Raw genomic sequence first — 14,548 nt, 5'->3', positions numbered from 1 at the left:
AAATGGAAAGCCTGTCTTTTGTATGGAAGGTAGAATTACTCATCTAAAAAATTTTAAATTGTAAGAGTTGAAAAATACCTTCAAGAGAATAATTTATCAAAGAAGAATACAGAGAAAATTTGCCAATGCAAAATTATGCTGTTTCTGTACCCAATACTATTTGTATAAAAATGCAAATTAAAGTTAGCATGTGTTTTAGTTGGCTTAAAGCAAAGACAAGCTTTAAAATGTTCTTTTAGGCCCTATTTCAATAAAAAAAAAAATCTCTGATCTGGATTGCAATTAGGCATCTCTTTCTAAATCTATGCATCTCCCTTGCAATCAACATTGTGCTAGGGAATCAAAAAAAATTTTTGGTGGGTGCTAGTTAAATTGGTACAACGCTTTGAGCTTGGGTTTATGAATCTGACTCATAGCTCTGCCATGATTCTAGACATGTCCATGAGCACATTACTCCCAAGATTTGTACCTTGTTTCTCCTCTCAAGGGATTTAAACTTAGGGTGCCACTTGCTTTATCTGGTGCCTGTGGTTTACCATCATTTCTGAATAAAAAAACATTAAATTATACTAAAAAGGGGAAAAAAACTTTTTAAGGACAATTCTTCCTTTCAGGGAAATCAAGAAAACAGATATTCTGGGATCGAATTGTTTTGATTTCTTTGTACGGAAGAGGGTCACGCAAGCGTGCAAGTGGCAAGGAACCGCTTCCTAACGGTGTTACCACAATTTGAAAGTCGTTGCACTGGAATAAGGTAAATTTTCTGAAGTATCTCACGGATTTAAGAGCATACTTTAGAGGAGCTTTATCACTTTCTGAGATCTGTTTATATGGGTTGGTGTAAAAGGAAGCTAAATCATGCTGATGAATGAGGACAAAGAATAATGTGTATTTTTCAAAGCCCGACAAGATGGCCATCCATAGACAACCGAGGCATTTCATCGGGGACCCACCTCTTAGCAGTATCCTGTAAGCAGAAGAGCGCTGGGGGTAGAAGAACTCCAATCCCACTGAGTTGATTTGCAGAGCACGGAAATATTCACACACACACACACACAATCCTGTATCACTTGTTGGCACAAATAATAAATAAATAGGTAAATGTGTTGATCTGGGTTTTGGTAAGTCTAAGTGCTGGGTTTTGGTAAGTCTAAGTCTACGTGTGAACCTGGGAAAGATTTCAAGCAATTATCTCTCGTGAAGTAGAGAAGAGTTGAGACTCACTTCTTCCCCCTAAATTCCTCTCCCAAAGATGGCCAGGCCTGATCCTAACCAACACCCTCATATGGCGGCTCTACTTGGCAATCTTCTCACGGCTCCTCTCTGGAATCCCCACGTTCACTCCACTGCTAGATGCTGCCCTTATGTGCGAGGTCTCTCTCCCTTCTTGCTCCTTTCTCACTCCCATTGCTGCTGCCTTTGTTCCAGCTCTCGTCTTCTCTTTCACAGATTATCACCACCACCCCCTTGACTTTATGTCTTTAATCTCACCTACTTCCAAATTGCCCTCCATTCACCCTCAGAGTGCTATTTCTATCACCGAGTTCCCGTTGGGTCACTTTCCAGCTCAAAATCCTGCAGTGGCTCCTATCTCCCGCCTGAGAGAATGGAAACTTCTTACGTGGGCTATCAAACACTTTTGGACCAGACCCAGAATCACATGCCCAGCAGCATTGCTGTCATTCTGTTCAAGGAAGGCAGAACCACGTGGAGCCCCCCACTGTTGAGTCTTTGTGCATGTTCTCTTTTTTCTCTCCTCTGTTTCGCTCTTCCTACCCTTCTCATGCCCAGCAGCTGTTGGTCCTCCAGGCGTCATTCTTTTTCTTGAAGTGCTGAACGGACTCCTTTCTTCCCCCCACAACTACCTCCCCAAAAGTTCAGGCCTCTGTTTCTGCTCCCGTGGTACCTGGCGCCCCCTCTGTGGTCACGCAGGATGTTCTGTTGTAATTTTTTGCCTATTTCTGCTATAAGCCATACACTGAATAAGGTCAGGGAGGGCGTCATCCCCTTTAGGTATGTGCAACCCGTGACAATAATTTCTGAATAGTGTTGCCCAATAGATATTTGTTGAGTGTATGAATATGTGAATAAGTCGCATGAATGGAACCAGATGAAACAGAGAGACTAAAAATGCAACGTATCATTGAGAAGGCACCGACTTGATGATTTTCTGTCTTTAGAATTCAGATTTTGACCTTAACTCTCACTAAAGGAAATCCGGCAGATATTAAGAGCAGTTGTTTTCCAAAGGAGATTTAATGGCTTAGGTTTTGGAGAATCATGAAGGGATAAAACCATGAACACTACTTGCTACCATAGAGAGACTTCAAATCAAAAACACCAACAACAACGTTCACTGTGCTCACCCTTTACTGTAGACAAAATAAAAGGATGGTGGAAAGCTCAGAGTGCTGTTTACAGATGTCTGAAAGATTTAGGGCTGCATGTCAAGGCTGAGACTGGAACCATCTTGGATCGGCACATCAGGTGACTTCAGAAAGAGGCCCACCCGGGAGACCCCAAAGTCTGGAGAGGACTGGAGGCTAGAAGTGGAACAATGCTGGATCCATAAACGATGGGACAGATCCCAGTCCAAAGTGGAATCATATGGCAGCAGAGGCATAACAAGTCTGCAGGAGAATCCAAACAGCGCTTTGCAGTTCTAAAGTCCTTTTCATCCTAAGAGCTCAAAGTGCTTTACTCTATCTGGCTTTCTTGGAGCAAGAAACCTTGGGTCTAAGGCGAGGAGACTAATCTGTAAGCAGAAAGTTTCAAAGGGTTGTGTGTTATGTTTTATGATCTGGCCCTTTTCCTAATTGTGAGCCCCAGGAGATCACAAAAGTACCTTTTCTGAGCTCACATAGTGACATAAACTATCACTTTAGAGGTCTTCAAGTTTACAAGGAAATGTGGGCCCGCTTTCCCAGGCTTCGTTCATTTGCATCAACACAGAGTAAGATACAGGTGAGTGTTACAACCAGATTTTCACCTTTTAACATGGAATAAATGCTTCCCACCTTTTCAGTGAAGAGTGATTGATAAAAATGGGACCTCATCTTGAGGAAGTGGTAGCGAATGTACACCAAATCATATATTTAAAATCGGACATCAAGTTCCTTCTAGCGCTCTGTAAAACACCGATTAAACCAGGGAACCGCAAGTATTGAGTATAGGCCAGATCCTGGCCTGGGCCAGATGCCACATTTCCAAGTCAAGCGAAACAATTCCTGCCTTCAAGCAGCTTATAACTGGATGAAAGAGGAGGAGAATAGGTCACACTGATGGGACACTTTGGTGCGCTGAACAGGCATTCAGGAAGTATTGTGGGGACTTGCTAAGGAGAGGGACGCAAACCAGGTTGTGTGTGAGACAGTTTCTTGGAAATGAGTTTCAAAAACATGCAGGAAAAAAAACACGCAGGAATCAATATTCTTTCCAGAAGGCAGTACGGGTGGAGGACGGAGGCCTAAGAACACAGGGCTGCTTTCCACACTTCATACCACAGGGAGGTGCGCCCGGGGCGGGGGATGCAGGGGTGAGTACAGGGAGATGAGTGATGAACAGCAGGTGGGGTTGCAAACAGCTTTGGTGTTAGTGTAAGGAATTTTGACTTTCCCTGGAAGCTTTGGGCCCACTTAGGGTTTTAAGCAGAGGGAAGACAGGATCATATTTACATTTGATTAAGATGCCATTGGGAGCAGTAGGGAGGCTGGTTTCTCGTGGAGTGGAACCGAGGGGAGAGTCGGGGGATGCTCCTACAGCCACCCTGCAGAGGCGGCGCTGGGGGCGGCCCGGGCCACGCGGGCCTGCTGGGGACTGGGGACGGGTGCTGTGTGCACCCACCACACGGGACGGCCGTCCGCCTTATGTGCCGCCAGCTTGGAGGTTCTCTGCTAAAGTAAGTACCTTCCCACAGGTTTCTTTCAAGTCTACTCTTTACAAAGATTTTACATTAATTTTAGGGCAGCCCGGGGGGCTCAGCGGTGGAGCGCCTGCCTTGGGCCCAGGGCCTGACCCCGGGGTCACGGGATCAGTCCCACGTCGGGCTCCCTGCAGGGAGCCTGCTCCTCCCTCTGCCTGGGTCTCTGCCTCTCTCTCATGAATAAATAAATAAAATCTCAAAAAAAAAATAAATTTATTTTAGAGAGAGAGAGAGAGTGAGGAGAGGGACGGGAGAGAGAGTCTCTAGCAGACTCCCCGGCCCGACCCCGCCCGTCCCTGCTGGCTGCCCTGACCCCGACCTGACCCCGACCTGACCCCGCCCCCCGCGGGCTGCCCTGACCCCGACCTGACCCCGCCCCCGCCCGCCCCTCCCCGCCCCCGACGCGCCCTGGGGGCTCCTCTCCGGGCTCCTCGGCTCCCGGCTCAGCGCCTCGAGCGTGGAACCGTGGACCGTTCCTGCGAAGGACGGAGAAGCCCGGCCGTGGGGGTGGGTCGGGGTTGAGGCGGGGCCGGGGCCGGCGGGAGGGACCCGTGTGCGGCGGCGCAACCGCGGGAGGAGCCCGTGGCCGTCGCCCACCGAGAGGGCGGCCGCTCTTCGCCTGCGGTCTCAGGTGTCGCGGGGCGGGGCTGTGGGGTCGGGGCTGTGGGGTCGGGGCCTGTGGGGTCGGGGCCTGTGGGGCGGGCCTGTGGGGGCGGGGCCTATGGGGCGGGGCTGTGGGGCCGGGGCCTGTGGGGCCGGGGCCTGTGGGTTGGGGCCTGTGGGTTGGGGCCTGTGGGGCCGGGACCTGTGGGTTGGGACCTGTGGGGCCGGGGGCTGTGGGGTCGGGGCTGTGGGGTCGTGGCCTGTGGGGTCGGGGCCTGTGGGGTCGGGGCTGTGGGGTCGTGGCCTGTGGGGCGGGGCTGTGGGGTCAGGGCCTGTGGGGCCAGGGCTGTGGGGTCGGGGCCTGTGGGGCGGGGCTGTGGGGTCGGGGCCTGTGGGGCCGGCGCCTGTGGGGCGGGGCTGTGGGACCCGGGCTGTGGGGTCGTGGCCTGTGGGGCGGGGCTGTGGGGTCAGGGCCTGTGGGGCCAGGGCTGTGGGGTCGGGGCCTGTGGGGCCGGCGCCTGTGGGGCGGGGCTGTGGGGCCAGGGCCTGTGGGGCCGGGCCCGTGGGGCTGGGCCTGGTCTGGCTGGGCGCAGGCGACAACCCGGCCTCTGCAGGATGGGTCCCAGGGTGGCCCGTCCCGCCGGGAGGAGACCGCGCTGCTTGCTGCCGCCTGGGGCGTGCGGGAGGCCTCGCCGCTTGGCTTCCCTGGGGATGAGCAGACGCACCCGACCAGGGTTTGCAGAACTAGGGGAAGGGCCTCGGCCCCACAGGCCCCGGCCCCACAGCCCCTGCACAGTTGCTTTCCCTAAGCGTGCAGGCTCTGGGGCCCGTGTGCGGCCGCAGCTGCGAGCATCTCCCGGTCCCCACGGCGGCGACCGAGGCAGGACCCAGCGTCCGGAGCTCAGGGGACAGGCTGAGCGGGGCCATCAGGCTCCTTACCCGGCCACAGCGGGCATAACGGACGTGATAAAGAGCCGCTGGGGTCGCTAAGGTTCCCTCGGGGCTCATGTGGGGGCACCTTCTGCGCCCTTTGCCCAGTTTGCCTCACGGCCGCCTCGCAAGCACCGTGACAGAGGGGGGGACACCCGGCCGCCCGCGCCCCTGCCTCCTCCTGCTGGTGCCCCTGCCCCCTGCCCGGCCGTCCCCAGGACTGTGAGGCTGGAGCGAGACAACGCGGCCCCAGGACTATGGTGTCGCTTTTACAAAATGGCATGGCCCGTCCCATCACTTGCGTCCAGAGAGCCTCTCTTTGGGGCAGCTGAGCTCCCAGGGCTGCAGAGCCACGCGCGCAATCCCGCTGCTTCTGCGGGGAGCCCTGTCCCCCTCTCCTCGGGCCTATGGCCCGTCCTTGGTACAAAGTCTGGCTCAAGACCCACTTCTCCCGGCAGTTGTTCTACCACCTGCTACACAGTGCTGCCAGCCTGCCGGGGACGGGCCACCACTGACCCCACCGCTCGCCCCACTGCTGGCCCTGTCGCTGGCCCCGATGCTGACCCCGTTGCTGACCCCATCGTGGACCCCGTCGCCCGCCAGCCCACCTGCTCCTTACCTCCCCGTGTCCTGTTTTCCCACGACAAGGCGAATCACCAAAGGCCGAGGACCCTGGGCGCTAGCCTGGAACCCGTCGCTCACTGGGTGCTATGGTAACTAACGCATTGTGAGGCCACGGCTTCGAGAAAGCCCTTTCTGCCTCAATTTATGCAACTGGACACTTGCTTGGAAGAGATGTCGAGAGGAAAGGTTGTTTTTGGTCAAAGGCATGAAAACTAATTTTTAGGAAGGTTTTTGTTGGATTCCGCTGTGTTCTTGCCTCTTCCCCATTTAAACCCTGGCGTCTATTCCCCCTTCTTTGTCCTCCATATAATACAGATAAACGGGGCCGCGAATGCTGACCACAACCAGAAAAACCGCCACACAAACTAGAGGTAGCTTGTGATGGGCGCGACGGGCAGGATGCTCGTGGGTGGGTGGAAGGGGCGCCGCTGGAGCGGACCTTCCCTCAGGTGTCAAGGAAGGTGTGGGCATCTTGTGGGAAGGAAAGAGAGGGTTTCTGTGGCGTGTGAGTGGACACAACCATTTTCTTCTTCTCTAGAATGTTCCAGGCCAGTGGTTAGGGACTGACGGTGGAGTCTAGGCCCTGAACACACATTTTATAAGGTGCCCCACGTCTCCTTGAGTTTAGGTTAGACGCTGGGTAAACCCATGCCGGCTTCACTAATCCAGGTGGGCACCAGGCCTTGTTTGCGTCTTAAAGTCAAGAGCATGTATCGGATCTCAGTAGTTGCGTTTGCCCGGTAGGGGCATAGCAGTGACTCATGATGCATTTGTTGTTGGTTCAGTGAACTTGAAAGCGTAAAAATATCAACAGTTGCTTTCCCTGAGTGTTTGGCTGGTTCCTTTGTTTTCACAAGACTTGTTGACCTTGGATCCGGGGCACTCACTTTCAAAGCATAGAGTGGTAGAGATTGTGGCAGTGTCCGAAAAGTGGCAGCCGGGGCCTTTCCTCGTTCCTTCTAAGGAAAAGATGAAGCTGTATTAAACAATAGGTAATAATAATAATAATAATAATAATACCCGTCATCTGTGTACAGTGCTTCATCATTTTCAAAACCGCTTCACATTTTTTATTTTGCCTTGATAGCCAGTCGAATACAAAACAATCACGATGGGTGATCAATATGATGAAGGCGCGACGCTCAAAGCAGGACTGGAGAGAATGTGGATGATCTAAGCCATTTGTTGTACAAGTGTAATTTTTCAGTTAGGACACGTGCACATTTCCGAATTGCAGGGAAGGGAAACCAAAGCCGCCCGCCTGTGTCTCATGAGTCCAGGAAGGCTGCTCAGTGGGCAGCTGCATTTCATTACCTTTGGCTTTGGGGCAGGTTCAGAGGTGAGGGAGCTCTCTTTTTCATGTCCCTGTTATTAACTGTCTGATACGTATTAAAATTTTGGTTAAAGGATATTTTAAATTATGGAATAAGTAACTCGGGCTGTATCTCAGATCCTTGACAAGTGACAAGCCTGGGTGTCCAGAACAATACTCCATGTAGGGTCCAGATGCAAATACCACTGATAACAGCTACCAGGTGACTGAATAAAGAAAGTGTAGTCTGTGTATACAACAGAATATTACTCGGCCACAAAAAGAAGGAAGTCCTACCAACTGCAACATCACGGATGAACCTTGAGGGCATGATGCTAAGAGAGAGTAGTCAGAGAAAGACCAATACTGTATGATCTCGGTTGTAGAATCTAAAAAACTGAACTCATAGATGGAGGACGTTGACATTTGCCAGAGGTTGTGGGGCTGTGGGAAATGAGGGGATGTGGTCAAAGGACACAGCCTCCAGGCGTAAAATGAGTAAGTTCCAGGGATCTACCGTACAGCGTGGCGACGCTAGTTAACTCTAGTGTATCATACGCTCGCGAGTTAGCAGGAGAGCAGGCCTTAAAGGTTCTCGCCACACACACGTGTACGAGAGATAGCTATGTGGGGTGTTGGGTGAGCAAACTAGTTTTATGGTGGTGATCATTTCACAACACATAAAGGTATCAGACCATCACATCATTCACCTTAAACTTCCACAATGTTCTATGTCAGTTATATCTCAAGAAAGTTGGGAAAAAACTCCAATACACATAAATGACGATAAAAAAAAAAAAACCTTGCTATCGGGTTAAGCACACACTGTGTATCAAAGTGAGCTAGCTCCTACCATTGGTCCCTTCCACAGTTGGAGATGCTGAGGTTTAGAGAGATGAAGTAATTAGTAACTAAGGGAGTTGGGACTGATTGATTGATTGCTTTTAAATATTTATTTGAGATGAGAGAGATGGAGAGAGAGAGAGAGAGATTGAGAATGCACAAGCAGGGGTGGAGGGAGAAGCAGAGTCCCCGCTGAGCAGGGAGCCTGATGTGGGGCTTGATCCCAGAACCCTGAGATCATGGCCTGTGCCGAAGGCAGACACTCAGGTGACTGAGCCCCCATGGCGTCCCAAAGCTTGACACGTTTAATCGTTGTGCCACGTGCACATACCAGCGCTAAATGCTGACGGCAAAGCTGGTAGAGGGGAAATCTGTGTTAGCTTCCCTGGATACCCGTCAGAATCAGAATTAGGATCAAGCCCCACGGCCAGTGACCACAGGTTAACAATTTACACGCTGAGTGAGACAGGAAGGAGAGGAAAATGGCAGGAACTACAACCTTGGCAGTTCCAGAAAGCGCAAATAGAATATCAACAGATTAGTGTTTTTTTTTTTTACATTAATGTAGCATTATCACCATATGTATTTTAGTGGGTAGAACATTATGATGGTGACGGCCCCGAATAAATCCAGTCTCCTGTGTCTATACGATTCAGCTATGTAACTTTGCCACTTCTCACATAGAGAAGTGGAGTCTCTTTCCCTACTCTCTTGGATCTGGGCTGGCCTTGAGACTTTTTTTGACTAATAGAGTATGGCAGAAATGATGTTGCATGGGTTCCAGATCGAAGGCCTCTAAGGGGGCTGTGGTATCTGCTTTGACCATCTTGGAACTCTGAGACCTTCGTGTTGTGAAAAAGTCCATTTTAGCCTATTAGAAGATGAGGCCATAGATGGAGGAATAGAAGGACTAGACTGAGGTCCTTGCTAAGAACGAGCACCGACTGCAAGACATATTCATAGGGCCGTTTTGGGTCCTTCGATGAGGACAGCCTCGTGATTGACCCCAGCCTAGACCTGCTTACTTAGTTCTAAGTAGGCAACTCACCGGCTCAGGAAGAGTAACAAATTATTGTGGTGCTGAGCCACCATGCTTTGGGGTGGCTTGCTGTGCAATGACAGACAACAAACAGTGTCCGTGATCTTGATAACACTTCACGTTGGGTAACATTTTGCAGCGGTTTTCATAAAAACCTTGGGGTATGCCAGTCTAAAGCGGACAGTGATTGGCCCAATGCCGCACAGTTAGAAAGTAACAGAGCTGGTATTGGAATCTAGGTCTTGACCCAGGCATTAGGTGGCGGAGCATGAACACCAGTATTCCTTATTTCCTCGGATTCAAAGAAAAAATAATGTTGGTTCACTTGAAAGGTGACTTAATCATGTACTTAATAAATTTGGCTGACAGGTTTTACATACAGCCATTAGTAGGTAATCATTCAGTGCACTCAGGAGGGTGCATTGGAGGCCGTCTATGCAGCCTCTGGAAAGCACGAATGTTCCCAGGCACTGAAGTCATCCCTGGCTTTTTCTTTTTACCGCAAGGCTTAGGTTCATGAGTTCACTGCTTACATGGGGAGGGACTTCCCAATAGGGCGTAATTATTAGGAGGTTACTTCTCCTTCCATTTAGAGTTTATTGAAGTAGCAAAAATAAATTTCATTTTAAGAGATCAATGCAAGCTAACTAAGTTAACCATGTAAAAATGCTGTAGAACATTTCCGGAGTATTATCTTACAGCACCACGGGGACCACTCTGTGAGCTTGTTTCAAAAACAAAGCAAAAGCAAAACAAAACCAAACCGAACTGGGCTTCTCCAGAGATGGAATCTTTAACTTTTATCCAACTTAACACTCATTTCTAGCTGTGATTAAACACCACAGGCTTTTGGGTTTTTTTTGTTTTTGTTTTTGTTTTGAAACGTCGTGTCCCATTAAGTTTTGTGTGTGTGTGTTTTCAAGGAAGACAGGCTGCCGTTTTCCTTTACAATAAATCATAAGACAACTGGCAGGAGTAGGAGGGAACGTTGCTTAGGTAGCATCGCACCCCTACATGGAAAAGAGCAAGGTCCTTGACGTGTGTACACGGCTTCACCTCTGGCCAACGTCGTCTGCTGTGGTGTCTGTAACAGTGTAGACGTTGGTTTCTGGAAAATGCAAGCCGTTTCTAGAACCCTTGGCTATTATCTTAAGCATCTGCTTGTGTGCCGCAAGAGTTGTTTGATTTGAACACGAGCAGGCACTTGTTTTAACTATGAAGTGACACAAAGTCAATAAAAAATCAGAAATAGTGATAATTTTGTAAGCTGGCTTTCACTAAAATTGACCTGTATGGTATTGGTTGATAGGATCGTTGGCGATGATTCTGAACGACGTCAGTGTGTTCCCTGGGTTTGCTGAAGTTGTGCGAATGTCTTTTCTTGGCAACTCAAAATGGCACTCGGTGTGTAAGGCCAATTATTTAAACATGGCCTAGATATTGCAGAACATGGGATGTGAAAGTGACCGTAATGTGATTTCCTAGTCTTCCAGAAGGCTTCCTGAAAATTCCATTGTTCTGCTGCGATCATGCAAATGAGAAAAGATACAGGCTTTAGCTTCCGTATCCTGTGTATTAGGTGATGGTCGAAAATATGAAGGTTTTCCAAAAGAAAAAAAAAAAAACCGAAATGTCCCGTGTCTATTTGTTTCTAATTTTCTTTCTGTTAATGTCACTGTAAATTTCAATGTCATATTCCCGCACGTCGCTGCCCCTAATCTGACAGTGTCAGAGGATCTATCTTCATTTTCTCACTCGTTTCATAATCTAATCCTCAGCTCTAACATGCAATTAGTGCCCTCTTCGCCCCCTGCATACCAAACAGGCAGCCGGTTACAGCCTTCCCTGTGCAATCCGTTTAGCGAGGCCGCCCGTAATGAATATGTACATTCGGAAGACCTCGGCGCAGGGGGTCACAGGCAATCAACCTTGAATTCAATTATGCGAGTCAAGGTTAATGACTCGCTGCAGTGGTCAGAGGCATTCAGAATCCCGCAGATTAAATCAGCCTGTCAGAGCTGACAATGTAGAAAGGACGGAATTACTTGTGTGAGAAACAGGGAATCGTGCAAAGATAAAATGGTGTCACTCCTCAACGAAGATTACATGGAGTTCTCGGTGGCAAATCAGATTGTAAATCTCCTCTGGACTCGCAATATGATTAGTCTACATAAAGACGTTTCTAGATGGTAATACAGAGCTACTAATAAGACCTCCTGAACTCCACCCTCACTAGGTAACTTCGTTTTTTACCTCATCATTCACATCTTCTGATTGTTCAGCCTGAAAAATGAAATTATTATTTTTTGTTATTTTCATGAAGTGCGCCCCATGTGATCTTTTGTAGCATGACCCGACATTGAGTTGGTGGGAAAAATTAAAGATCTTTTTGCCTCCTTTTTTTTTTTTTTTTTTTTTTAACATTCCATTTTCCGTTAGTTTTCTATTATGCTCTTGTCTTGGTAACACTAGAGCTAGCCAGGGAATAAAAATCAGAAACAGGTTAAAAACGGTGTTGCTCGTGAAAGGAAGTGTCTTATGAGTTAAAATAAAGTGTGTGCATATTCAGATTTTGTTATAATTTATTTGCAGAACAAACAAATACAAATTTGGTGCCAGAGACTAGCCGGTTTCTTGGTGCGTGCTGAAATATGCACATGTTCCCCAAATTCATGTGTGAAAGAGAGACTTTCCCCTTCTTTATTCTCGTTAGAGCAGGGTCCCTGATTTAGACTCATTTCCAACTGGAGAAGCCCTGACCTGTGAATAATCATCGGCGACACATTTCTTGCATATTAAAAAAAGCACATCCATATAATTATACATTCCTTTAAATGACAGACGTGTCCTTTAAATGTGAGGTTTCATTAAAACTTTTGTGATTTTTAACAATATATCAAAGTCAATAGGAAAGTTATTTTTCCTTCATTTTCTATTTTCTTTCCCTTGTTTTCCCCTTCTCTCTGTGTCTTCGTTTCTTTCTGTATTTACTGAGCATATACCGTGTGTCTTGTCTGTGTTGGTGCAGAATCAGGATGAATTATCTGAATTTGTGGGGAGTTCCAGTCAAGTGAAGGAGGAAGGATGTAACCAGCCAGCGGGTCAGACAGCGTGGTGGGGACACCTGTGAAGTGCCAGGTCGCAGTGGAGGAGTGTGTAAAATACTATGTCAGATCCCAGAAAGAGGCTGTGGGTTCATGCCTGTGTGAGTGTGCACGTCAGGGGTGCGGGCGGCGTTAGGAAGTGGGGCTCAAGCAGCAAGGAAGACTTCACAGGGAAGGGAATCTCTGGGTCGAGCTTTGAGGAATCAACCAGAGTTTTCTAAGCGGGCCGGTGGAGAAAGGCCTTCTCGGCCCAGAGGACAACGTAAGCGAATGTAAGATGTGCTTGCGACGGTAGCAAGAGCCACGAGCTGGTCAAGGGGTAGGGACGGCAGCAGGAGACAGAGGGAGAGGGCACGCGGGGCCCAGAGTCCCCAGGCTCCAGTGACAGTAAACCTCTTGGCAAATTTTGTCATAAAGCAAGACTCATTATCTAAACCAGATCATATCATTCTTTCCCATTAATCTTTTCATAACGTGGGCTTTTAGGGTTGGACTTGCCGAAGTAGACGTGTATTGCCCGTTGCATCCCCCGGTGAAGGGAGAGGTCCGCTTCCCAGTCTCACGTGGGGGGAGAGCACGTCGGTGGAGGGGAGGGTGCGTGGCCCTGCTTCTCTGTCTTCACTCTGGGGACCAGCCTTGTGCCAACCCGAACACCAAGCCACGTTCATGGGTTGAGCAAAGGGGTTTCAGGGTACGTGTTAGGCCCCAAATGGATGCACATTCTTTTGTGCCTGAGGGCCTGGGCTCACACCGTTCCCACAACTGCCATCAGCCTGTTTTCTCTGCTCTTCCTTTCTGCCTTGAGGTCTTGAGTTCTCGTTCTCTGGGGTGACTTTCCAAGCCACGAGGCCAGGCGTGAGCTCGTCTGCTTCTGGCCTCAGAGCACTTGCTGCCCATGAACGTGGGCTGCTAAGCCGTGCCGAGGTGGCCTTTTTTCTCATTTGATTCTTGTCTCTGAATTACTGGGAGGATTATTGTTTAATCACTCATTTAAAGGTTGACCCCATAGTATGGCCCACGCTGCCTGGTGTGACTGGTTCCTCTTACTCGGTGATTTTTAACGCTGGTGGGGAGGACGGAGGGCTGGAAGTCTGTGGAAGTCTTTGTCGTCTCCGTTCTCGGCTGACCGGGAGGTGCGACAGGAACTATTGGCCGGTAATGGACAGAGCGCCAGGCAGTGAAGGGACGGCGATGCCCCACTGCATTTTGGTACAACTCACTTTACCCTACCCCCGAGGCCTCACACATGAAGTCGCTCAAGCTGGAAGGGTGTCCCACTGTCTTCCTCTAGCTGGTGACTCTTCATCCTGCAGGTGACAAGTTCATCTGTTGTCTATGTTCACCCCTCTAATTATTCGCTGCACAGCTCTCTTCCGATTCCCTTTGCAGCCTGTATTTGTAGGTATTTCTTTGTTTTCTTACTTATTGTTAGACTTTGAAGTCCATGAGAACAGGGATTTTTGTCTGACCTTTCTCCATGTAGCATCAGGACCAGTCATCAGCGCACAACTGGCTCCCAGTTACTATTTGTTAAGTGATTCTTCTTTTATAGACAGGGTATCCACATTTAGCAAACGAAAATACAAAACACTCACTTAAATTTGAATTTTGGATGAAGATTAAATAAAGATTTAAAAAAATATAAGTATGTCCCAAATACCATCTGGGGCATACCTATGCTAAATATGTATACTAAAAAATGATTCATTGCGTATGGGAAATTCACATTTATCTGGGCATTTGGTATTTTATTTGACAAACTTAATGTCAGTTATCAATAGCCTGAGGGTGCACACATGCGTTACACATCTTTCTGTTTCGTCTATTGCCTCAGTTAGTGCCTTCCAAAAGTAGGCACTCAAACATGTGCTGACGTTATTTGACTGAACTACATAGCATTTCAATATAACGGGATTGAATCTCTCAACTAATAGATTTCATAAGTGAAATCTCAGCGTAGTAAGTTTCCTTAGGAAAAAAATAAGAGTGAAAAATATCTTTTCATTGGGGATTTTTGTCTTGATGTGGTTTTTGGAGTTACTTCCAGTAAAAATTTCCCCATTTCTTTAGTTAAAACAAAGCCTATAATTCAAAGAGCTAATTGTGTTGTGAGACATTTTAGCTGCTAATCCCTAAACGAGCTCCATAAGTCACCGTCATTTTAAATGGGT

General features: G+C 48.6%; 1 protein-coding gene across 1 annotated transcript in view; it reads left to right on the top strand.

Moving 5' to 3' along the window:
- The first annotated feature begins 3,749 nt into the window (after positions 1 to 3,749).
- LOC112652544 (wiskott-Aldrich syndrome protein homolog) overlaps positions 3,750 to 14,548 on the top strand; it is a 33,541-nt gene continuing 22,742 nt past the window's right edge. Inside the window, exons 1-3 of the mRNA XM_049099883.1 lie at positions 3,750 to 3,885; positions 4,446 to 4,553; positions 5,914 to 6,168. Of these exons, the coding sequence (XP_048955840.1) occupies positions 3,750 to 3,885; positions 4,446 to 4,553; positions 5,914 to 6,168 (499 nt within the window). The remainder of the gene's footprint in view (positions 3,886 to 4,445; positions 4,554 to 5,913; positions 6,169 to 14,548) is intronic.

Source organism: Canis lupus, chromosome 23, assembly GCF_003254725.2.
Source record: "Canis lupus dingo isolate Sandy chromosome 23, ASM325472v2, whole genome shotgun sequence".
NCBI classification, from domain to species: Eukaryota; Metazoa; Chordata; class Mammalia; order Carnivora; family Canidae; genus Canis; species Canis lupus.
This window is presented reverse-complemented; position numbering and strand designations above follow the sequence as displayed.